The 25,919-nt window shown below is 37.7% G+C and overlaps 1 protein-coding gene across 2 annotated transcripts in view; it reads left to right on the plus strand.

The window, feature by feature from the left end:
* dclk1a (doublecortin-like kinase 1a) overlaps positions 1-25,919 on the plus strand; it is an 82,207-nt gene that overhangs the window by 23,956 nt on the left and 32,332 nt on the right. For both annotated transcript variants that reach the window (XM_072264276.1, XM_072264277.1), the window contains exons 4-11: positions 291-399; positions 937-994; positions 4,527-4,646; positions 4,871-5,017; positions 10,203-10,336; positions 13,288-13,365; positions 19,306-19,402; positions 25,163-25,243. In XM_072264276.1, the coding sequence (XP_072120377.1) occupies positions 291-399; positions 937-994; positions 4,527-4,646; positions 4,871-5,017; positions 10,203-10,336; positions 13,288-13,365; positions 19,306-19,402; positions 25,163-25,243 (824 nt within the window). The remainder of the gene's footprint in view (positions 1-290; positions 400-936; positions 995-4,526; positions 4,647-4,870; positions 5,018-10,202; positions 10,337-13,287; positions 13,366-19,305; positions 19,403-25,162; positions 25,244-25,919) is intronic.

Raw genomic sequence — 25,919 nt, forward strand, 5'->3', positions numbered from 1 at the left:
CCATTTACTTTACCAAAAATATCATTAAAATGACATATTTTAAATGTTAAAACATTTTAGGTTAGAAATCACTGTTGACAGTAACAGTAGGACTATACCCATGCATTATATGTCTTTCCCTGACATTATTACATTAAAGGCGTAAACCTATTCATCGGGTTAGCACTTACGTTGAAAGGGAGTATTAAACATTTTTCACTTTTATGAAAGACAGTAATTTCAAGCCTATACTTTGACTCAAAGGTCTTATTTTCTTGATGAAGTGTTTAACTAGTACCTTTCTGTTGCAGAAGTTGTGGAGGAAGAGTTCCAGGTGCCAGCATCTATAGCTGAACGTTACAAAGTTGGCAGAACAATAGGGGATGGAAATTTTGCAATTGTGAAAGAATGCATAGAAAGGTTTGTCTGTTGAAATGGACATCTTCATATACAGTATTGAATCTATTGTTATATCTGGTTGTATCTTCCTTAAAGGTATGTTTGGGAAACTATTGATTAATAAGCACAATTAATTGACTAAAGTGGCTACACACCTCCTTTCCTTGGTACTGTTCAGATATACTATTTAATGAGTTTGTAAATTCCTTGCACTTTGTATCAATTCCTGATTCATAATCAGCAAGTGTCCAGTTTAGGAGCCCCTGAAAATAACTAATGCAGGGGTCTTTACTGTGAACTTGTGACCAGGGTGTTGATCAGATTTGAGGCCACAGACCAGAGGAGCTCCTCCTTGATGGTGTACCCATTGAAGAAAATGTTATCAGTTTTTTTACATGGCTGTTAAGTACATTGCAGTTAAAAAGTGTTTATTGATTATTTTCATGGTCTCCAGATCATAATTTTTATTAATTTTAGTCTGACTGCACTTGCAACTGTTTGTTTTAAGTCATACTTGTTCTGAGCAAGCATTTTAATTTTTTTTGCTTTTTCCATTAGATCAACCAGCAGAGAATATGCTTTGAAAATTATTAATAAAAGCAAGTGTAGAGGAAAAGTGAGTACAGAAATAATTATTTTTTCTCTTAAACTGCTACTGCTTGGAAATAATGTACTGGATTTTCCTTAATGGATCTTGTCACCAATGTTCCTCATTCACTTAAATGTAGATGATCCTGAAGATGAACCACAATATCCTGACTGATGTCAGGGCCATGAGTAATGTGACAAGGTGATATGGATAGTTTAGAAGAAACCCTGCCTGAGAACTCATACAGAAAAGCTTCAACATATAAAAAATTCTCCTCCCTTAGCAGTGCCATCTGTCTAAGATATCAGTAAGATTCTTCAGTAGATAAGTTCTGGTGGGAAGTGCAAACATTGAAATCCTGAACTTACTGTCTTGAGGTCTAATTTCCTTTCCCAGCTTAGCTGGGCCACTGAAATGAGTGGAGTTGGACTTTGCTGGTATTGTCTAGCACTTTGGTTTAGGAATCCTGTGTTATGCTAGTTATCGCTTACTGGTTTCACTAAGGATTGTAGACCTGCAAAAGTGGTAAAGAGGGGGGTATAAAATAGAAAGAAATGGAAATACCCTGCAAGTTATACGGGTTATGGAATTGCAATGTTAACTCTGTTTCTTCTTCCACCAACGATTCCAGACCTCCTGAGCATTTCCAGCATTTTCTGCTTTTATTTCACACTTACAGAATTTTGTGTAGGCAGAGATTATCTGGATTTTTTTCCTTTGTATATTGCTTTTATTTTAACATATTTGTGTTTATTACTTTTAATTTTTGTTGGTTTAAAAATAGTGAATTTATCTTTAGATATAAGACATTAAAAATGTGTATATTTCTACAAAGCTGCTGTCTGTCAAAGGTTTCTAAAATAGTTTCAGGATCATTCCATTATATTTTTAAGGTCTTTCGGCTAGTAAGGGACATAATGCAGGACTCTGCAAAATAGCTTCTCTGCATCCAGAGGAGCCTGCACAAGCGAATTCTGAGCCACAATTTCTGAATTTCTAAAGCATCTAAATAAAGGTTAAAATCTAAGAAAATTATTTTAAAATGTAATTTTTATTTTTCAAAATTACAACCAAATCAAATTTTAAGTACGCTATTCCCCCGCCATCCGAAGGTAGAGCGTTCCTATGAAACGATTCATAAGCCAAAATATCGTAAAGCGAAGAAGCAATTACCATTTATTTATATGGGAAAATTTTGTGAGTGTTCGCAGACCCAAAAATAACCTACCACATTATGCCAAATAACACATAAAATCTAAAATAACAGTAACATATAGTAAAAGCAGGAATGATATGATAAATACACAGCCTATATAAAGTAGAAATACTTTTCCACAATCATTACTGAACTGTTCTCCGTAGCGAAAATCTCACGCAAGCGCCGTTGGCAGAAAATCTCACGCAAACGCTGTTGGCAAAAACACTCTCTCCAGTAACCATTAAGCTATGAAGCTGCCAAATCATACCAAATAACACGTAAAAATACACAGCCGATATAAAGTAGAAATAATGTATGTACAGTGTAGTATCACTTACTGGAATTGGGAAGACAGCGCAGAGCACACTGATGATGGTGCGTTAGACTGAGTCATCGCAGGTTGGCTGGTGCGGTGGCCCCCACCCTCCGGGCCGCCAACCGATACCAATCTGCGAAGCATGTAGGGGTCCCGCAGTCGCCGGGAGGCACACAGCACATCTTTAAGAAAAAAGCTGAAATAAACAAGCCCACTTCCTCTTCCAATTGCATGTCGGCCCAGATCAGTGCTAATTGCCGATTGCATCGCCTCTGATCTGGGCCGACAATTACGTGTTGGGCAGCACCTAATTAATTAGCACGTCTATTTCGGCTTTTTTCTTAAAGATGTGCTGTGTGCCTCCCGGCTACTGCTACATTCTCCGCGAATCGGTACAGTATCTGTCCGTGGCCTGGGTGTTGGGGTGGTGGGACACTGGGGTGTCATCTCGTCGTCTGTTTCCATTAGGGCAGGCAGCTCATCTTCTCCTATGACTGCCCGCCTCGATGTCGAGGGTCGAGGTTCGTCGTCTGCTGTGGCTGATGTGGAAGGCTTGCTTGACTGCTAAGCCTCGCACATTTTTCTATCATACAGTTCATTGTAAGGACTCAAACCATCTTGCAAATATCCCCTAAACCTACGTACCCTTTCAAAATTAAAGTCGTACTTTATCATTGCAGCGAAAATCTCACGTAGTGGCTTCACTTTCGCTACTGCATTTGGTTCGATTGTTATCCTTTCCTCTTCCAATTGCATCTATCAGTTCCTGGTCATGAGATGCCAAAACCTCTTCAACATCATCTTCGTCAGCTTCCTCAAGCCAAACTCACTTAGTCCTTACTTCGTTCACCACGATCGAAACGCTTAATTATGCCTAGTTTTACGCTAAGTGTAACACCCTTACAAGCTCTTATATGCTTTTCCGACACCTTAGAACTCATCTTGCAAACAGCTGCTCACAGGCACATGTAAAAGCAATGCCGTTCCGAATCCGGGGGAGAGCGGCTGCTTGGAGTGCGCGCTGCCTTTTATCGCGTGCTGAATTTTTTTATCGCCGCTGATTTTTTTTCGTAACAGTGAAAACACCTTCTGAAAGCGAAAACAGGGTACTAATGTAGGTCTTTTGTAACAGTGAGGTTTCGTAAAGCGAACATTCGAAAAGCGGGGGAACACCTGTAATATTAAAAGGAAACAAATTATAAAAAGATAACACATTCTGACTGATCCTCACAGAACTAACAATCCACATTCAAATGAATGGAATAGCACATACAAAATGCTGGTTCTGCAAGGCTGCTGTGGAAGATTAGATGGTGTGGGATCCCAGGGAGCTGGCTAATTGGATACAGCACCAGTCAGACAGATTCTGTGGAGGGGAATAAACAGTCAATGTTTCAAGTCAAGACCTTTCATCCTGATCCTGATGAAGTCTTGATGAAAAGTCTCAGCCTGAAACATCAACTGTTTATTCCCCTCCATAGGTGCAGCCTGACTTCCTGCGTTTCTCACACTTTTAGTGTGTGTTACTCATGATTTCTAGCATCTGCAGAATCGCTTGTGTCAAATGAATGGATTTGTGTCTGACTCAAATTCTGAGGGCAGGTGCATACATGCTGAAGAGTTCTGGCAGAACTTGTGCTTGACCATTAAACTTGGTGGGAAGTGCAACCACAGAGCACTGTGGACAAATTACTAGTAGAGCTTGGCTCATATGTTTAGGATTTGTGGATATGTCTGTGGGGCTAAAACATATTGGAACTTGTGCTGAAGGGAGCTGTGGTTCCATGTATAGTAGAATTTCTGGCAAAACCTATTAAGAAAGAAATCAACATGTTTTTAGATAGAAAATCCCTAAAGAGGTATGTGCAGAGAGTGGGAATATGTCACTGAGGTAGAGGATCATCTGTTATCATTATAGAATAATGGAACAGTTTAAAACAAAAATCCTGGCTGATTAACTATCTTTGTGGTTGCATTGACAAAGGTAGGCAGAAAAGTTATATGATGTCATATTACAAAAATAATGCTCCTTGTACCTCTTACAGGAACATATGATTCAAAATGAGGTGTCCATTTTAAGAAGAGTTAAACATCCAAACATTGTTCTTTTAATTGAAGAGATGGATACACCAAATGAGCTCTATCTTGTCATGGAGCTGGTCAAGGTAAGACTATTTTACTGACGAATGAGTAATGAAAAATTAAATAATTTAATAAAATGTATTTATAATGCTTCTCAAATATATAATCAAATCAAGTTTTAATAACTTGAAAGCAGTAAAATTATTGAAATATTTACATCTACCTATCTACATAATTGGAATCTATTGGAATATTTGATGGAATATATTTCTGAAAGGGTAACCATACAGTGATATAATTTCTTTAGGGTGGAGATCTTTTTGATGCAATTACCTCTACCAACAAATACACGGAACGTGATGCCAGTGGAATGCTTTACAATCTGGCTAGCGCTATCAAATACCTGCATAGCCTTAACATCGTGCATAGGGATATCAAACCGGAAAATCTATTGGTAAGTTGTGAAATAAATATCCTTGAAAAATACTAACATATATGATAACACGGCAATATGGGAGCATACTAGTGAAACAATGTAACAATAGTCCATACTCACAGAAGATTCCCTATAACTTTTAAATCACATATTTTAAATATTAACTACAAAAATGATTAGTAATGATTAATTTTCAAAATAGTGATAAAAATCAAAAAGATCTTTATGAGATTTATCCTTCCCTAGTCTGCTTTGAGTGTAGCCCCGATTGGTGAATTGTTTTTTTTAATCGTCATATGTACCAAGGATATGGCATTCATGTAGATCATTCCATTCTTACATCATTGAGTAGTACAAAGATAAACAATAATAATGCAGAATAAAGTGTTACAATTACTGAGGGAGTGCGGTGAAGGGAAAAAATAAGGTTCAAGGCCATAACAAGGTAGATTGTAAGGTAGAGTCCATCTTACCATATTAGGGTACTATTCAAGAGTCCTAAGACAGCTGGAAGGAAGCTATTCTTGAGCCAGGTGGTGTGTGCATTCAAGCAATTGTACTCTGTGCATGATACAAGAGGAGAGAAGAAAGAGTGTCCGGGTGAGGTCTTTGATTATATAGGCAGCAAGAAGTGTAGGCAGACTGAATGGGGCGGAGATCAGTTTCTGTGAAGTGCAGAGCTATGTCCACACCTCTTCAGCTTCTTGCAGTTTTGGGCAGAGCAGCTGATGTGCAAAGCCATGATGCACCACGTAGGATGCTTCTTGTGATGCATTGGTAAAAATTGGTGAGGATGAAGTGGAACTCTCCAGTGTCTCGAGGAAGTAGAGGCACTGGTGTGTATTCATTGACTGTGGTGTCTATGAGGTTGGACCACATCGATATTGGTGATGTTCACTGCTAGGAGCTTGACGCTGTCAACCCTCTGGACCAGAGCAGCATCGATGCATGACATGCAAAAAGGAGCATGTACATTACCTTCCCCCCACCCCACCCCATCCTGAGGTCACAACCATCTCTTTTGTTTGCCTGACACTGTAGGAAAAGTGATTGTCATGACATCATGCCATTAGAGTGTCCTTCCTGTGCTCCAACTAATTATTAATTGAGATTCGGCCTACCATAGTGGTGTCATCTGCAAACTCATCGATGAAGTCGGAGCAGAGTCGGACCATGTGTATAAGAAATAAAGGGGAGTGCGGAGGTCACAGCATTGTGGAGCACAAGTGTTGAGGAGGTGTTGCTGCCTATCCTAGCTGATTGCTGTCTGTTGGTCAAGAAGCCAAGGATCTGGTTGCAAAGAGAGTAATGCCACATCATCATATTTGCTTCTGATTCAAAGAGAAGACTCCAGACGTTACCTTTTCTGATGTAGGTATCATAGAAATCACAAATGTCTTGTTGTTTCAATGATTCCTATATCAGTAAAGATAAGTTGATTTTGCCAGGACTGGAGAGTTTTGGCTTCAGGTAAAGATCATCAAGTGGAACAAAGGCAACTAAGAGAGCTAGACAGTAAAACAAAAATGAGATCTGTTTGTTTTAGTTGGAGCTGGAATGAGCATTAGTTGGGTAAAAACTTGAGTTAAGATGAATAGTGAAATTAGTCAAGTGACCTGAGGAAATTATCCCCACCTAAAAGATGGGTGGCCTGTAAGGGTGATAAAGGCAGAAACTCTTGTGGAATTTACAAAGTACTTGGATGTGTCTTTAACCTACAAGACTCGGAAACCGGAACTAACAGTTGGAATTAGGCTGGGCAGTGCTTTTCGAGTTGATATTCATACTGTGGACCAAATGGTAACCTTCTGTGCCAGAAGTATCTGCTATTCCACTCATTACCATTTAAACAAAATTGTATTGCGATTATCTAACAGCTCAAAGAACTGGGGAAAAGTTTTTCAATAATATGTTTATTACTTCTATAAATCTGGATCTATGCAATGCAAATCATATGTGGGTTAGAAATACATGTTTACAAATTAATATCAATTTAATCTAAAATAGTAAAGCTGGGTCAAGGTTCTGAGGTCATTTACATGATATACTTATTTATCAGTTATACTATTCAATTGTGACTTGTTTATTAATTATTCTCATTGCAGCTTTACATAAAAATATATTGAATTTACAAGCTTAAGTCTTTGTAGAATTGTGGTTGTTGAGGCTAGACACTTCTAAAACACTAACAGTTGAAGAGTATTACAATTTGATATACTGTATATGCCCCACTGGCTTGCTTAAATAGTTTGAGCAGCCAATCACAACTGTGTTCATAAAAAATGTGTCTAGGAAAAGAAGATAGGAGATAGAGCATGTTTCACCTTCTCTGGGCATTCCAAAATGTTTGAAATGCAGTCATTGAGGGAAATATGGTTTCAACATAAAATTGTTTTTGGATGTAACCAAGTAATTCATTTGAGATATATGTTGGCTTTGATGCTGGGTGGATTCCCTGTTGTCCATGAACAGAGTTTTGGATTGTTTTGCATATTTGTAATGGGACAAACATTCTAATAGTGGAGCACGTCTTCTCTGCTGCAGTGATATATCACCCCACGTTTTCTGATGAAGCCTTTGAAATTAAGAATAACAACAAGACTTCTGCACTCATAAATCAAAGACAAAGTAAATTTATTATCAAATTATGTGTTTGTCACCATACTCTACTTTGAGATTCATTTTCTTGCATACATTCACAGTAGAACAAAGAAATACAACAGAATTAATGAAAAGGTACACAGAAACAAAGATTGACAATCAATGTGCAAAAGAAGACAAACTGTGCATAGCAAAAAAACAAATAAAAATAATAATAATTAAGTAAATAAATCATACTGAGAACATGAGTTATTGAGTACTTAGAAGTGAGACCATGTCTGTCCCATCACAAACTTGTAAAACAATCCAAAACTCTGTTCAAGGACAATAGGGAGTCCTTCCAGCATCAGGGCCAACACGTATCTTAAATAAATTACCTGGTCAGCATACAACATCTGTTTCGTTTTAAAACTGAACTCAGAATCATTTTGAGTGTCGGGTGAAGTTATCCATGCTGGTTGAGGAGCGTGATGGTTGAACAGTAATAATTGTTCCTGAGCCGGATGGTGTGGGACCAAAGGCTCCTGTACTTCCTTCTGATAGCAGCAGTGAGAAGAGATTATTGCTTAGATGGCGGGAGTCCTTAATGATGGATTCAGCTTTCTTGTGGCAACAGTCCTTGTAGATGCAATCAATGGTGGACTGGGCTGTATCCACTACCTTTTGTGGGTTTTTCTATTCTTGGGCATTGATGTTTCTAAACTAGGCTGTGATGCAGCCAATCAGGATATTCTCCACTATGCTCCTCTCTCCACTAATCTCAAAAATGAGTTGGGATAGAATATAACCAATGAGCAAGGAGAAAAAAATGGAGCCAACAATCTTTTTAAAAATTCACATAACCTTCTTGAGAAAAGCTAGTCTAAAAATAAACACTAAAAGCTAACTCAAAACTGCACAATTCACTGCAATATTTTATAATTTGTCTTTAGAACTGCCGCTAGTGTACTGAGCATATAGCAAACACAATGAAATTTGGCTTTATTGAGGGCATTAACAGGGTTAGCCATTCACACTGGGACCTGAAGCCCCAGAAATCCTCCAGTATTGACTTCAACACCAGAAATACTTCATAACTTTAGAGCTACAAACCCTTACCGATTTTTGCGTAGCTGTCTTTATCTAACCCATGTTGCGTTGCTTACTCAACTATTCTGTACCTTTTTGTCTGCCCATTGTTGATCGTCATAAATTGAAAATATGAAATGCTTAAGTACTCAGCTGTTCTCTCAGGGAATACATAGGTTGATGCATGCATGATGTTGACCATTATTTTATAAATCAAAATGGCCAAAATCACAATGCCCACAGAAACTGCTTGACCTTATGTTTGTTTCTTGCATTTTCTACTTTTGTTTCAGATCTCTAGCATCTGCAATTTAATTGACTTTAAATTTTATTAGATTTCTATTTAATATAATTTAGTTCTTACAACTGTTTTTAATGTGGGATTTTAACCACTTACAAAAATTATCTCTCAAACGTGCCTTTAGTTATCTATTTTTCCCCCACTTTTGCACAATTTCTGTTTTGAACAGCTCCTTAACACATTTTGCTGCATAAATAAGACTATAAAAACAACCTAAAATATTGTTACACTGGATTCTGGTTAGCTACTGTTCCTCAATTCTTTTGCATACCTATATAAAGGGATAATAGATACATGAGGGACTTGCATTTCAAAGTGGAGCAAATGTAATTCACATAATACAAAATAAACCCAACATTACCTTGTCCTCAGTTGTAATTTAGCTGGTCATTTTTTGCAAGTGCTATTGTTTCCATAATCTTGGCTTGATCATTGACTCGCTATGAAATTAATTTCTTTAGGCACAAAGGAAATAAGACAGTGATTTGAACAGTAATGAATTATGGAGCACTTAAGTCTCAAATTAGTAGTTATAATAACAAATGTTTATTATTTTTCTTAATGCTGGAGAACAATTAAGCCACACGATCACCGAGGTAATGAGTGTGATTAAATAACACCCGGAATGGCTCTTCTGTTCCCTAGATGGCCCGTTTTTTAAATAGATATTTTTGATTAGCAAGTAGACTTCTGTTTTATTAATAGTTTGTTATATTAAGGCAAAGAACAGAGCACTGCCTCTCTCTTAATAACATGTAGGGATTAATAGCAGCAATAAAGGGGAATAAAGTAACTCACAAAGCAACTATGTGAAACATTTGACAATTAAGAAAAAATATGAAACATTTAACTCTTCTTCTTAAGCCATCCCTTAGGATTGAATATGATTTGCTTCTACTCCAATTTTGTGGATTCTGAGTTGACTACTGAGGCCAAAGTGGGATGAGAGGCACAGCCACAGATGGGACAGAAATTCTTAACGACATGCATGTCTTATTGCATTGGTCTTTGAATCAAAGTGTTTTGGCTGCATCCTTATGTTTTCTTTAACTGGTGACTGCAATTTTGAATCTGCATCAGTTAAATATGACATTATGAATGGCTGTCCCCACTGGTACTATGATTATAAAACTGCTCTCACGGAAGGGTCACGATTTCAGTGTATTGCTATAGAAAAACAAATGCATAGCTGGCATGTACCCAAACACCTGTTGTTTGTATTTTATTGCATAGGTATATGAGCATCAAGATGGAAGCAAATCTCTGAAACTAGGGGACTTTGGCCTTGCCACGGTAGTAGATGGGCCTTTGTACACTGTCTGTGGAACACCTACATATGTGGCTCCAGAAATAATTGCAGAGACTGGGTATTGTACCATATGAATATGCTTACCATGTACAGATATCCTCCTCTAAGCAATACATTTAAGTATTATTGCATGTTCTATTATGACTTCCATTCGTTTTTTTTCCATTTTTCTCCAGAATAGAAACACTTGTGTACGTTTCCTTTGATATCAGCTGCCCTATTACCACATCAAACAAGAGGCTAGATTTCTTTTATGGAGCTAAAATAACAATGCTATTTAATTGTGAATGATGTCATGGACAAACTTGAACTTTCTGTCAAGGTTCAATAGATAGAATTCAGGAACTCTGAGCAATTTTCTTCCCTTCTCTAACCCAAGAATGTAAGGCAGTTGTAGTAGCACATATAAGACTAAGAAGGGTATGGAAAAAAGGTGATATCAGAATCAGGTTTAATATCACCGGCGTATGTCGTGAAATTTGTTAACTTTGCAGTAGCAGTACCATGCAGTACATAATAATAGAGAAATAAAATAGTTAAATCAAATAAGAAGATCAAAAAAATAGAAATAAAAAAAGTGGTGAGGTGGTGTTCATGGGTTCAATGTCCATTCAGAAATCGGATGACGGAGGGGAAGAAGGTGTTCCTGAATCAGGGAGTGTGTGCCTTCAGGCTTCCGTACCTACTTCCTGATGGTAGCAATGAGAAGAGGGTATGTCCTGGCTGATGTCCTTAATGATGGATCCCGCCTTTCTGAGGCACTGCTCCTCGACGTAGCCGCCACCCCCCATATCAGACTCTGATGCAGCCAGCCAGAATGCTCTTCATGGTACATCTCTAGAAATTAGGGAGAGGATATCAAGAAGGAGGAGGTGACATCTGTCTTGAAAATTATTACGGAAGTCCCAACAATAGGATCGATCCTAAAATACTTTGAGGTAAGCAAGTGAGGAAGTAGCTGCGAGATCTGCAGAGATCATTGATTCCTCATTAGCCTCAGGTGAGGGTCCAGAAGAATGGAGAATAGTCATTAGCCACTGCTGTTCCCTTGATTAAGAAGGGAAACAGCCAAACCTGGAAACCGTAAACGGACGAGCCTTACATCAGTGATAGGGAAATATTGGAGAAGATTCTAAGGGTCAGGGTGTACTTGCATTTGGAAAGTCATGGACTCATTAGGGAAAGTCAGCATATAACAAAGGGATTTCAGATCCATAATTTCTTGAAAGTGGTGTCATAGACAGACGGGTGTAAAGAGAGCTTTTGGTACATTGGCCTCCATAAATCAGGGCATTCTGTACAGGAGTTGGGATGTTATGTTGAAGTTGTATAAAGCGTTGGTGAGGACAAACTTAGAATATTGTGTGCAGTTTTGGTCACCTACCTACAGGAGAGATATCAATAAGATCGAAAGAGTGTAGAGTAAATTTACAAGGATGGTGTGAGGACTTGAGGATCTGAGTTATAGGGAAAGGTTGAATAGGTTATGACTGCTCCCTGGAGCATAGGAGAATGGGGGAAGATTTAATAGAGCTATACAAAATTATGTGGGGTATAGATGGGGTAAATGCAAGCAGGCTTTTTCCACTGGGATTGGGTGAAACTAGAACTGGAGATCATACGTAAGGATAAAGTGTGAAATATTTAAAGGGAACTTCTCTCAGAAGCTGATTCAAGTGTGGAGTGAGCTGCCAGTGGAAGGGGGTTCAGAGAAGTCTGGTTAAGTACGTGGATGGGAAGAGTATGGAGGGTTATGGTCCAGGTGAGGGTGGATGGGACTAGGCAGTTAGGAATGGACTAGATGGGCAAAAGGGCCTATTTCACTGCTGTAGTTCTCTGTGACTGTAAATTTGGACTGTTTTCTATTGAACATCAAAAGCTGAGGAACAACATGATAGCTGTATACAAGATTATGAAAGGCCCAGATAAGGTAGGTAGAGTCATTTCCTTGAGTAGAGATATCACATACAAGAGTGCATAAATTTAAGGCCAAAGGAGGAAAATTTAAACAAAGACTGTGAGGCAAGTTCAACTCAGAGAGTGATAAGTACTGAGAGCATTTTGCCAAGAGAAGCTGCAGTTAGGAAGGTATAAAAAATCCTTTAGAACAGCAACATTGATGAGGCATGAACAAGCCGGGAAAAGAGTGAAATGGACCATGTGCAGGCATGGTTCATTTCACTCTAATCTTGGATGAGCTGAGTTTAATTTGGCATCATAGTTGGCATAAATATAATGAGAGAAAGGATTTTGTGCCTTTGTGATACTCGATGGTCATCATCTCTATTGGATTTATATCTCATGTACTCAGCAGCTGTTCCTGACCTTCTGTTTTAAATTTGTGAATATTTTTAACTTTCACATGCTAAGTGCAACCCACTTAGAAATGAGTTTATTGCATGACTAAACAAAAACTAAAATAGAATATTTTTTCTTAGGTTTATGTAAACTCTGCAGAGAATTTATCCATGTAAAATAAGTCTCTACTCAGTCCTGATCACGTTTGAAAAGCAATGCTCCTACATCAGTGGGACATTTTTCATTATGCATACAAACAATCTCATGGCAACTTTAATCCAAATTTAAGAGATCATTTAAATTTTGCATTAAGACAGCTGATTTATTTTCTAGGAGAGAAGAAGCTTATTGATTTAAAGCTAGGTGGTGTAAATGAAAGGAAATACATCTCTCCTCTCGTTATTTTACTGTCAGTGTATCGCCTTTGAAGAGGTGGATCAGTACTTACATTCAGAACCTGATTTACTCACCTAATAAACAACAAATGGGCCAGCAACAGCCACAGCACAGAACTTAAATGAAGAATGCTCTGTCTGAGAGAGAAAGGATAAAAATGCGTTTGAACACAGTGCAGCACGAATTAATATTCTCAACATAGTCTATGTGAAGGACATTGCATGAGCCTTGTTAGTGATCCATATTGCACATATGAGTTTTGAAGATTGTTGTTTTAATATCTATACATACCTAAATGAGTTTTTATCTTCATAGATACGGACTGAAGGTGGATATCTGGGCTGCTGGCGTGATCACTTATATTCTGCTCTGTGGTTTCCCTCCTTTTCGTGGGTATGTACTATGCAGATGATTTTTTTTAGCTTTTCAGTTCATTTTAGTGGATATTGGTGGACAATGCTGAACATGGACCTTGCTTTTTTTTTCTTTATTTAAATGGATTAACAGCAAATATCAACATTTCCTGGAAAACACAGGAAGACATTATATAGCAGCTTTAACATTGAGGCTGAGTTGGACATAAACTAACACTGAGCTGGTTAAAGATGTATTATGACAGATAATTGATCGCTTGCTCAAACAGTTCAGTTTTGAAGGAGAAGCTTATAGAAGAGAGATGTAGGGCAATCTAGTAAGGTTATTTTAGGTTTCTATGTGTATAACACTCTAGACACAACATTGGGAGGAGTGTAATGGAAAGTCAAGAGTCTGCGTTTGGTGCACTGCAGACATCTCAGAGAATTGCTGAGGTTAGAATGAAAAGGACAAAATCAAACCTTTTGTTTAATAATAGGATTGTAGTGAGAGATCTAAAAATATAACAGTGCCAGCTGAACCAGAAAGAGAAATGGGGTGATCAACACATTTTTGGGAAAAAAAAAATCAAAACTGATCTTAATGATAAGATGAATAATAATGTATGAGAGTGCAATAGAGAATGAGGGCGTAATAGCGTAATTATAGATGTAAGTGCAGGCCTAGGGCATTAAAACTGAAAATGGAAAAATATCATTTTTTAGCTTTGTTTTAAATTATTATTTGGCTGTAGTTTGTAATTGCTTTCATTGTGTACATGCTCATATTTTATATTAAATTAATTTAAAATCTCTTTCAAAATTGACATATACTAGTATAATTCTGGAATGACTGAGGGCATATCAAGTTGATAGGCATCTGTGGACCTGCAATCATTGTCTTATTATCTCAATCAAGTATGAATTTATCTCTATCATTTGGTCAGATTGCTCCCCAAATTCCTTATAGAACAGCTATGAATAATCACTCACTTAATACAGAGTTGATAATTCATCATCATCTTATAATTATTCACAGGTTCAGCTGAAGTTCATAATAGTAAAAGACAGCTGCAATTGGCTGCTGATGAGCTACATTGTGTTATAATTGATGAGTTAAGAGAAATGATATATAACCATCAAGAATGTATAACAACTTCAGTCATGTGACTGCTACAGTCTTCTTATCACAAGATCATAAATCAATGAATTACCTGAATTATTCAGTATTTTATTTCTATAATTTAGATCAAGTAGACTATTTTGCTGATGTAAAATTGTGATGGGCACATAGAACTTAAAAATATGACCTTCTGCTATGTCCTGAAAAACTAGTTTATGTGCATGGGTACTTCAAACTGCTTTCAAGCTATTTAGTTCATTTTATTGATATATGATGCTGTAGTAGATTTTAATTGAGGATACTTTTTACTGAACAAAAAGCTGAACAGAATCTCAGTGTCTGTAGACAATATAGAAATCAGGCTTCCAGGAAAGAATGAGTAATCTGCAAGTGAATACCTTGGCAAATGCACAGGAACATATCAGCAAATTTTTTCCAATGTGAAGTGGAGATCTGTGAACTTATTTATCTTCCATCTCAAGCTCTGATGATAATAGATGGCAATCAGCAGAGCATTATTAAAACAAAATGCCAGAAAACTGTCTTGAAGCTGATCTTTACCTTCAGAATTGTATTTGATGTATTTAATGGCAGTTTTCATTTCAGTCTTGGTATGACTTTCTACCTTGCAACACTTCAAGTTGTTTAAGTACTTTGGGTAAATCACTTCAGTGAGGTAATACATTTGCTGTCATAGAATTAATGGTCTGAATGGCCTCTTGCAATGACACAGTGTTTATTCATTTATTCCTACTCTGTTCCATTAATATCAGGATCGAAAACTGCAGCTTGCTTACATATAGTTTAAATGTAGTACAATATGTTATAATGATATGCTATTTTACTCTACGGTAAGGTTTTATTTTAGAGCACTTTTGTGACACTAGTTACTAATCCTGGAAGCATACTGAATGGATAAGCATTAAGAACACTAAATAACTGTTACAATTTTGATAGTAAAGAAATTGAGATTTGTTTTAATATAGCATTTGAGCTGTTATTTTTGCAAAGCTCTGACAAGTTATGAAATGACGATATATTATACTGAACAGATACTGGCTACAGTAACCTTGCTGTTGGATTTGTTAAATCCTGTGTAGTTAAGCCCATTTCCAGCTACTTAAGCACATAATAAAGAAAATTACTACAGCAGAGTACAAAGATTTTCAAAGATGCTATTTTTGGTAGAGATGTTAAACTGAGTGCCAGAAGTCTTCATCACAATAAACTGTCACGTTAACCAACAGAGAAAGATAAACTAGTCCTTCAGCTTACTGTTTAAGACTTTTCAGTATGGAAATCATACAGATGTAATTCATTGACCACATGCACTGTATAAATTGATATTTATTTTCAGTGTTTGCAGCCATTGCAAACTGTTATCATAGATTAAGTCTATTATTTTGACAATCAGTTATACAGCAAAATTACTTCGCTTCATTTTTTTAAAGGTACAAACTGCTGTTGGACAGTTCCATCAACATCAGCCACAATCTGCCACCAAATTCCGATAGGTGTGAATTTAATAAGGATACCAACTAACAACCTTGGTGAAAATAACTCAGAGTAACTTAGTTTAAACAACAGATCAGAATCAGAATCAGGTTTAATATCACCAGCATATGTCATGAAATATGTTAACTTTGCGGCAGCAGTATAATGCAATACAAGATGATGTAGATGAGTTAATTTGTGGAATCCAACAGAAACCCTACTAAAATCAAGTTGTGTGACCATTAATCAATGATATAATCCATGAGATTTCTGAGATAATGTATTTTATCAGGTACATTAATGCTCAGGGTGTTAATTTGTGCATCCTATTCCCTCAGAATAAATGGTTCTGGGTAATTTTTTAGATTTAATATTTATCAATTTTTAGACATCAACTCCTTGCCTATTTTGGGAAAGAGGCTCTAAGAAGTTCTTGAAAACTGCATTATGCTTTGATAAAGTTAGTAATTTGACAATGTTGTGTCCTGGCTGTCTACGTTATATGCAAGCCAGTGCAGTACGATATGGAGAGCAAGCTGTTCCAATGCAGCAGGCTCCCTCTTTCCGTGCAGCTGGTGAATCCAAAGAAACAGCAGAGCCCAATGCAGTTTGGCACTGGCGGCATCACAGGAGTTGCCAGTCAACTTGAGTTCAATGTAGCACTGCCTTAGGGACTCCAGCTCCAGATGTTTCCCTCAAGGTTTACTCCTGAAGCCTTTCCCATGAGTATGTTTAGCCGCATGGCAGTGGAGGTTTGAGGTCAGAGTTTTACTTCTCTTACATGAGCTGCTAACCATGGCTGACGAGCCCCGTTGGCCCAAAGAACTGGTTTTAAGGCACCAGCAACCCTCCTTTGCCCCTTTTCCTGTCAGTAGAAACAGTTCTGTTAGGTTTAGTAGCTAAGCCACACGTGAGCTAGACTTGGTTGCCAACGACTATTTGAGCTACACACCATTGGGAGCACTTAATAGGTAGTGGGAACTTATCCCCACTACCTCCCTTGGCTATGACAACCTTAAGGAACCACTTAGCTATTATGATAATAGAATATTTCATGAATTAGGTATGCCATTCAAAGATGTAACTGCTCAATAGCATCATACTCTATTTTATGAGTGCAGCAAGGGGCCATAAGTTGTGCACAGAGGTAAAAATGGTCAATTTCAGAGCTAAATGTTAAAGTACAAATTGGATTCCTTCACCTAAGATATGGAGATAATTTTTGGGGGGTAATAAGTAAAGTTCATTTGCTTCAGAGTTCATTCAAAATAGAATTGTCAGTATTTCAATAAAAATTCTAAATAACTTACAGTATGACACTTTAATGAGCTAAAATAATGGGATAAGTTCACTAAATCGTTTGAATAAATTCACTGAACACTCCCTGCTGTGATTCCAAAGCAATGTAAATTTTCATTTAAAATTGAATATTAATTTATATCATTTCTTGTGGACTCCACTGAATACAGGGTAATGTCCATGATAATGCCACAACCATAGCCTTCTCCCCATTCCTGTCAAAATCACCTTGCAACATGCTTCTCCTTGCAACTTTATCAACAGTTTCCATAAGGACATAAGACCCATTGAGTTGTCTGCCATTCCTTCATGGCTGATTTATTATTCCTTTCAACTCTATTCTCCCGCCTGCTCCCCACAGCCTTTGATGCCCTGATTAACCAAGAACCTATCAATCTTCACTTTAAATATACACCCTCTGGCTAAAGAAATTCCTTCTAATCTCTGTTCCAAATAGACATCCCTCTAATCTATTCTGAGGCTATGCCCTCTGGTCCTAGACTCCCGCACTATGGGGAACATCCTCTCCACATCCACTCTACTTACCCTTTCAATATTCAATAGGTTTCCTTTATAAATAAACCAAAGAAAGTTTTAGACTCCCCTATACTGAGCGAAATTTCAACTTTCAATCCTCCCCCTCCTACCACTGTTTTTGACAGGATCATTTGGACTTAGTGCATGGATCCCAAGATCGTTGTCCTCAACTTCAATATTGCCTTCCCTTTCTAGACATCTCCACTAGTCATATCTGTACTCTTAACCGATCTCTGCTGTTGAGACATAATCCTCCTGTTCACTTTAGGTCGCTATCATTAACTATTATTATAAGTGCCCACAAACTATGAGATGTGTGAGGGTTCTGTCCCTGAGAACTGTCTGTAAACTGATTTCTTCTTAAGTCAGAATCATTGGTTTTCCATATAAAATTGCTCCATTTACACTTGCTTTAATTCTTTAACTTCATTGAATAATCACCATACCACTACCCATATTTAAGATAATGGAATGTATCCAGTCAATAATGAATTTCATGAAACATTCTTTTATTAATACTAGATTGAAAAATGCTTTAAAAACAAAGAGAACGTTTCCATAATTGGATTTTTGTTACTTAGGTCATTCATAACCCAAGCTGCTGTCCTTTGAAAAAGTTTTACTGTAAGCATTCCCCAACACCTTCCTGTTCCAAAAGCCTTCTTTTAGCACTTCTGTCACAGCTTAACTTTATCCCTCCAGAACCTTTTTATTTCCTCCACTCTATTGTAAAGTATTTAGTTTTCCTTTAGCAAGTACTTTGATAAATCTTAGTGGTGCATCGTAATAATGTTGGAGTTTTTATTAATCATGCTTCAGAAATGCCACTATGGTAAAATGTCAATGGTCTGCTGTTTCAATGTTGAAAATCCTGATGGTTCAGCATTTGGTTCACACAGTGCAGTTTCATGCCTTGCTCCCATTACACACAATCGAGCCCCAGTTTCTGCACTCACTTTAAACTTACAAGGTTTGCTGGCAAAATTATTATAATATACTGTATATTGTGTAATAACTAAAGTAATTGAATTTAAATGTGTTGGAATATTAATTTGAATACATCCAAAAATCTGCCAGTCTACCATCACTGAAGTCCTCAGTTTGCTGGATTAGTGAAGTTTTAGTGTATTACAGTAACAGCAACATTTGGATTAAAATATTTGAACAAATAATACTTAAATTTTATTTCATCTATCTACATTTCTATTTCTATTATCTTGGGAAAAACAACTTTATGCTAACTATCTTTAACATTAGGATGTGAAAGTTCCCAAAAACTATAGATTCACTATGTTTCTTCTAGATGATTTGTATATTGTAGGTATTGTTATTAAAAACCAACTCAGAAGGTCCCATCATTGGCACTCTCTACCCATATTCTCAGTATTTTAAAATCTCATGTCTGGAGATTTATTAAAAGCATTACATTAAGCAATTTTATATCTTCAGCTTCCTTTTCCACAAATGTTATATTTTCCTGAACATCTTTAAAGAAAAGTAATAAACTAAAGATGATGTTATTTACAGGCATAGCAATGATCAGGATGTCCTATTTGATCAGATACTGATGGGACACCAGGAATTTCCATCACCATACTGGGACAATATTTCAGACTCTGCAAAAGTGAGTATCTGCTAATTAGCAAGAAACCATGCCAATGTAATGATTTGCTTGAAAGCTAAACATATACTCTTCATTGCTGTGCAGTTGTAAAGGTACTTTTGCGGGTACAGACATGTATGTATGGGAGGGAGATTTTGTAGATATTAGATTAGAACCTGACTACTAAACATATTAAAGTCAAAATACATAGGATCATATCAATATGATAAAATATTTAAGTCATATAATAGATGCAGTATGCTTTCATTCCAGCGTGGAGCTATATTTTAAACTGACCTTTTGAAAAATTCATGAACTTATCTAGAACTACTTCAGGAGGCATTAAATGCTTCTGCTTGGGAGTATGAGGTTTCAAGATCATGGGGTATTCTAACCGAGGATCTAAAACTGATCATACATGTTTGAAGACAGTATAGAGAGATTGCGTTACACAAAAATGGGCGCAGTCAGTCTTTTGTTTTTGGGTGTTTACTATCTTTGAGCCACTGTACATACGTGCAGAATGCCATTTGTGAGGATATTGTCAAGGTCATAATGAACATCTGAAGGAAGTATGTAGACCAGACAGTTCATGCTCTGATCAAATGCCAGCATGGCCTTTTAATATCAGAAAGTTATTACTGCCCTCGCTTGGTAAGCTATTTACAAGGAGTAGATGCTGAAAATTCAGACACTAATTGATTTCTTTGACCTTTGATGTGATCCTCTAGGTGTTCAGTGGTTTCTATATTTATCACATTGCCTGAGTTGACAGAGTGATCTGGCAGGTGTTGAAGGACTTTGTGTTACCTTGAAGGCTTCTGCACGAATTAGTTGCACGTGTACAGCGTGTATCTTTACTACCACCTGTAGCTACAAGCATAACCACAAAGCAAAAGAAGGGCTCATCTGTCTGTCAGAATGATTGTAGTTAAGATTTTTCATGAGTTTAGCTCCTTTCATGCTGGAGTTGGAGGAATTTGTAAAATGTTGTAATTTGACAATCAGTGTTGAGTAGAAGGATTCATTCCCTATTTGCTCTTTCCATAGAACATTTGGAGAATGTGGAATTCCAGTGATGTGTGTAGCATGCTCCACATTTCAATCCTGCCCTGTGCCAGATCTGAAAGGGATTCCGTCATCCCTTAACGTATAGCTGGTCTAAGATAATAGCCAGTCAATCCTGATGATCAGGTCCTGACAACAGTCCAATAACCTCCATTCTGCTAAAGTTAGCTGAGTCAGCTGTGGGAAAGCAGACCCTGGTTACTAGTGATAAAGACAATGTACTATAATTTGTGTCTGATTATTTAATGCACCGCATTGCAGGATGTGCAGAATGAAAGCCTTCCTGCCTCTGAAAATGTGCTAGGGTAGGCAGTTGGTATGCTGTATCTACCTCCTGCACTGCTCTGGAGGAACTTTGCATTTTTCAAGAGAGTGGCTGGCAGGTGCTGTGATCTGCTGTTTGCTGAAGGGCCTTAACATCATGAGGGCTCAGCCTTTGTACCAACTGCAAGGCAACTTGCTGAGGAGCTGAAGGTAAAATTACGAAGTGTCTCTTTCTTCGATGCAAAAATTTAAAGTCAACACAAAAAGTGTGAAACCAAATTCATGAATGAAAACATGCCATTTTTATTCAAATGTAACTATTCACCCCTGCGCATTTCTTTAGTGTCTGGCCGACTGTGTATATACATACCAAAGCAACACACACAAAATGCTGGAGGAAGTCAGCATGTCAGGCAGCATCCGTGGAAGTGAATAGACAGTCGATGTCTCGGGCCAAGACTCTTCTTCAAGTCCTGAAGAAGGGCCTTGGCTGAAATGTTGACTGTTTATTCATTTCCATAGATGCTGTCTGGCCTGCTGAGTTCTTCCAGCGCTTTATGTGTGTTGCTTTGGATTTCTAGTATCTGCAGACTTTCTTGTGTTTATATATGTACCACTCCACCACCTGCAGCATGGCTGACAGGTGGCTGCTGAACTGCAGATGGTATTAGAGAGCAAATTTCAGCAGCTTTAGGAGTCCTGGCTTGAATGCTGCCTAGCTTGGTTGATAGGCAATTGTCAGAGCCACGCCAGAGTTGGGAGAACAATACATCTGGCTTGTGGTTTATGGAGCCAATGACTTTTCACTGTGTTTGTGTCCCATATATCTGGTTAGTTGATAGATTGCCGGATTGCAGTGATGTCTGCAAATCCTTTTACAAACTCTAATCTGCATCCCAATGTCAGTCACCTGACCTTAGATAATACAGGCTGAGCTTCCTTTGCAGTAAGATCATAAGACATAGGAGCAGAATTAGGCCATTTGGCCCATTGACTCTGCTCCGCCATTCCATCATGTCTGATCTATTATCCCTCTCAACCCCATTCTCCTGACTTCGCACCATAACCTTCGACACCCTTACCGATCAAGAACTCATCAACTTATGCTGCTGGCACTCAAGGCAGCAATGAAGGTCCTCCATCTCTGGCCGTGTTCAGGGCTTCCTTCATCATGTCAGTAGCTTCCTCTCAATTTTCTCTACTGTCAGTCGTACAAGTCCTTTTGCACTCAGATGTGGAAGGATTCTTCATTGCTGTTTCCGTAAAAATTTTGTTTTACCAGTCAGAGTTGTTAGCCCTGAGCTGAACCCCTGAACCTGGAGGACCAGTGGACCACTCTTAATCGGCCTTTACCCTTTGAACTTTTTGGCATGGGGGACCCTACCAAGAGCCAAAGCATAAAGCCCTGACTCCAGCCAATATGGCTGTCCAAGTCATTGAGGCACACAAACCTCCAAACCACACCAAAATTGTGGTCCACTCATCAACCTCAGTTTTAAATATGCCAAATGACTTGGCCTTCACGTAAACACAAAATAATCTGCCGATGCTGGGGTCAAAGCAACACTCACAACACGCTGGAGGAACTCAGCAGGTCGGGCAGCATCCGTGGAAAAGACGAAAGGTTCCGGCCCGAAACATTGACCAATCTTTTCCATGGATGCTGCCCGACCTGCTGAGTTCCTCCAGTGCGTTGTGAGTGTTGGCCTTCACGGCTGTCTGTGGCAATGAATTCCACAGATTCACCACACTCTGGCTAAAGAAATCACTCCTTATCTCTGTTCTAAAGGGATGTCCTGCTATACTGGGGCTGTGCCCTCTGGTCCTAGACTTCCCCACTATAAGAAACATTCTCTCCACGTCCACTGTATCTAGGCCTTTCAATATTCGATAGGTTTCAATGAGATACCTCCTCATTCTTCTAAACTCCAGTGAGTACAGGCCCAGAGCCATCAAACGCTCTTCATACGGTGCTGAGACGTTAGATAGTTTTGGACCGTCTGATGCCTCATTGTGATTAGATCCACAGATTTTCAAATTAGTGCTTCCTACCTGGAAAGTATAACTTCCAAACTCTGTACAAGGTCCTGTGCAAAATGCCTCACAGAAAGGATAGTTGAAACTGGGATTTCCACCCTTGAAAGGGGGAAGGGGGAGGGATTAGCAGAATGTGAGAAGTGCCCTTTTCTTCTAGGTTGGTCCAAACCCCTTGCCAGAGCTCTATGCAGGTGTATTGTAAAGTATAAAGTATTGTATCAGTAAGTGCAGGTTAGTGTTTGGATTACAAAATGGGGTCAAGTACTGACTAAATACACACACAAAATGCTGAGTTCCTCCAGCATTTTGTGTGTTGCTTAGATTTCCAGCATGTACAGGCTTTCTTGTGTCAAGTACTGACCAGTGCAGTTCCTGTGTTTCTATACTGGTGGACATTAGTCTGTCATCCTAACACTGGGATACAGTTAGGCAGTACATAAGACTGCAGTTGTACAGTGCCAGAGAATTCGACAGGTGGGTGTGAGTCCTGGTTACCGTTCAGATTCCCTGCTCTCAGTGTCAACCATCTTCTGCAGTAGTAACAAGCAAAATTTGGATGTCTCAGGGTGGTTGGGGAAGTAACAATCAGATGGGGAGTCTTCACCATGTAGTTGTGTCATTGACGTTCAGGAAACACTTCAGTTCGTTTTCATGGTGCTCTGATCCCTCAGCCTCACGATAATATGTTATTGTGGCTTCAGTTTGTGTCGGGAAAGCTGAGGTCATGTTGTGGCCTTGGATTTACTGTGATTTAGTTCAAAAATTACAAAAATCTGCAGAAATGTTTCTCATCCATTCACTGCACTTTAAAAGCTATTATTATTGTATTTTAATACTTCACAGCACTACAATATACTAAAAGGCATTACGTTGTTTAATAATTGATGAAGAGTTTAATATAAACATCACTGACTGAAGTGAATGCGGGGAGTTAGAAAAGCATGTGAGATAACGTGGTTGTTTCCATATTTTCAAGAATGATTACTGATCCCATGGCAAAAATGACACTGATAGGATCATAAATCAATAATTAATTTAATTGAGCTCATTTACCTGGATACAAAAGCTAGACTTCCCTTTGGCCTGACTCAATTTAATATTGATTTCTGAAATGTTTATATATAATAAAGGATGGAATGTACTGCACCAGAATGGCACTGTGTTTAGTAAATGTAATATATTGCCATTGGTAATTATATCAAATCTAACTGGCTAAGATGAATGCATTTTGGATAGTATTTCAAATATCAGTAAACAGAACAATTGATTTTTAATTGATAAAGCGAAACATACTGTAGTTAGGAAAACCAGACATATATAAACCAGCATAGAAGTAAAAAAAAGGATTGATTATAAACATTGTTACTTTAAAATGAAATTGGAGCTGTGATGGTTTAAGGATTTTACCTGATGCTGGAAATGCATAACGGCATAAACTGGCCCTATGGGTTGCCGAATTCAATGAACACAGTGGTATGTTTCCACTTCCTTGAGTTTCATTGATTAATAGGTCCAAAATTTGGAATCTAAACATGACAGTATTTACAAAGTTCTATTATTTAGGGCATTTCCAATTTTCAGTTAGCAATAGGAAAAATAGTTGAGTTTTTTTTACTGCTTTAAACAACAAAGCATAGATTATAGCAGTTTAGATCAAAAGTTCAACATAATTCAAAACTTGGCAATCCAACAACTCAACTTTAAGGCATATTCTGTAATCATCAGGAGAATAATTTCATTCATCTGGCATATATCTTCCAGAGTGCTCGGATTAAAAATTTGTAAGAACAATATCTCTGGAGTAAGTTCTTAAGCATTTCACTGATGTTGATTGGGAGGATCAAAAACACTAAAAAAAAGCAATATGTAACTCAGATGTAGATTAATTGAAGGAAATGAGGGAAGTGAGAGCTGTGTTTCCTATTATTGAAGAGTACCATATAGTTTGGCATTTATTTAAACTTAATCTGAATATATATGAAGATGTGACAGTATAGTGTCCTCTCTGCAGGGGTGTACCCAAGAATTAGTGTATGATTTGGGGTTGGTGGTGCTGAAAGGTGACATGAGAGAGATGAACAGAGCAGCAGAGGCAATGGCATTCTTAATATTCATTTAGCATGTAGATATATTTGTATAACGTGCTTTTATTTAAGGTATACCTCCAAAACTGGTCAATTAAAATTCCTGTGCACACCCTTCATATATCTGTTTTGTTATCTCTTTCCTGATATGAAGTACCTCTATGACTTAGGTTAGGAATACTTGGCAATTATCATGAAATACAGAAGATTTGCTTTGTTGGACTAATGAATTATTGCTTCCTAATGTTTTCCTTGCTGATCCAGGTAAATAGTCATCTGGAATCTTTGTGTGATATTTCATTATACCCATCTGGGCATTTATTTTTAGGAGCTTATCACCATGATGCTTCAGGTTGATATAGAACAACGATATTCTGCACAGCAGCTACTGGACCACCCCTGGGTGAATGTAAGTCTTGTTTACTGATGCTTTCATCATGTGCTCGAGCAGAATATTTCAGTTTCATATTTCCACAGCTGGAGGGATAGATGGCTATGACGGGTAGATAATTGTGGTAATAATTCTCCTATGAAATATTGCAGAAGTAGTTTGGGAATGTATCTCTATAAACAGTGAAAAGGCAATAAAACACAAGAATATGTCACAATTTGAGTTACACAATACTGCATAGTTTCATATCTTTGGCTTAGTGCACAGCCGGTGTACAAATGCCAATATTAGTCAAAATATTTTAATTAGAAGTATATTATTAGAAATACGATTCAGATAAATCATGTAATTCTGTTGTACAGAAACATGTAATTGCAGTTTTATCAGAATATCCATAGTGAAAAAGATATGCTGGTAAAGTGTTCTATCATTGCTTGAACTTAATTTTATGTATTGCGGGAATGATGAGTTCTTGATTTCAATTAATTTGCAGTAAATAGCATAATATAGCGTAAACTTAAAAATAATTATCTTGGAACAAATGGGAAGTATCTAAATTTCTTGTCATTCAGGGAAATGTCTTTGAGTCTATCTCAAATGGGTAAAATCAAAGTGGACTCTTACCAGCTTTAAGGATAATTCATAACATTGATTAGGAAGTCTGATCTCAGCTAAGCAAAGTTGAAAAATGAAA

Source organism: Mobula birostris, chromosome 7, assembly GCF_030028105.1.
Source record: "Mobula birostris isolate sMobBir1 chromosome 7, sMobBir1.hap1, whole genome shotgun sequence".
Taxonomy (NCBI): domain Eukaryota; kingdom Metazoa; phylum Chordata; class Chondrichthyes; order Myliobatiformes; family Myliobatidae; genus Mobula; species Mobula birostris.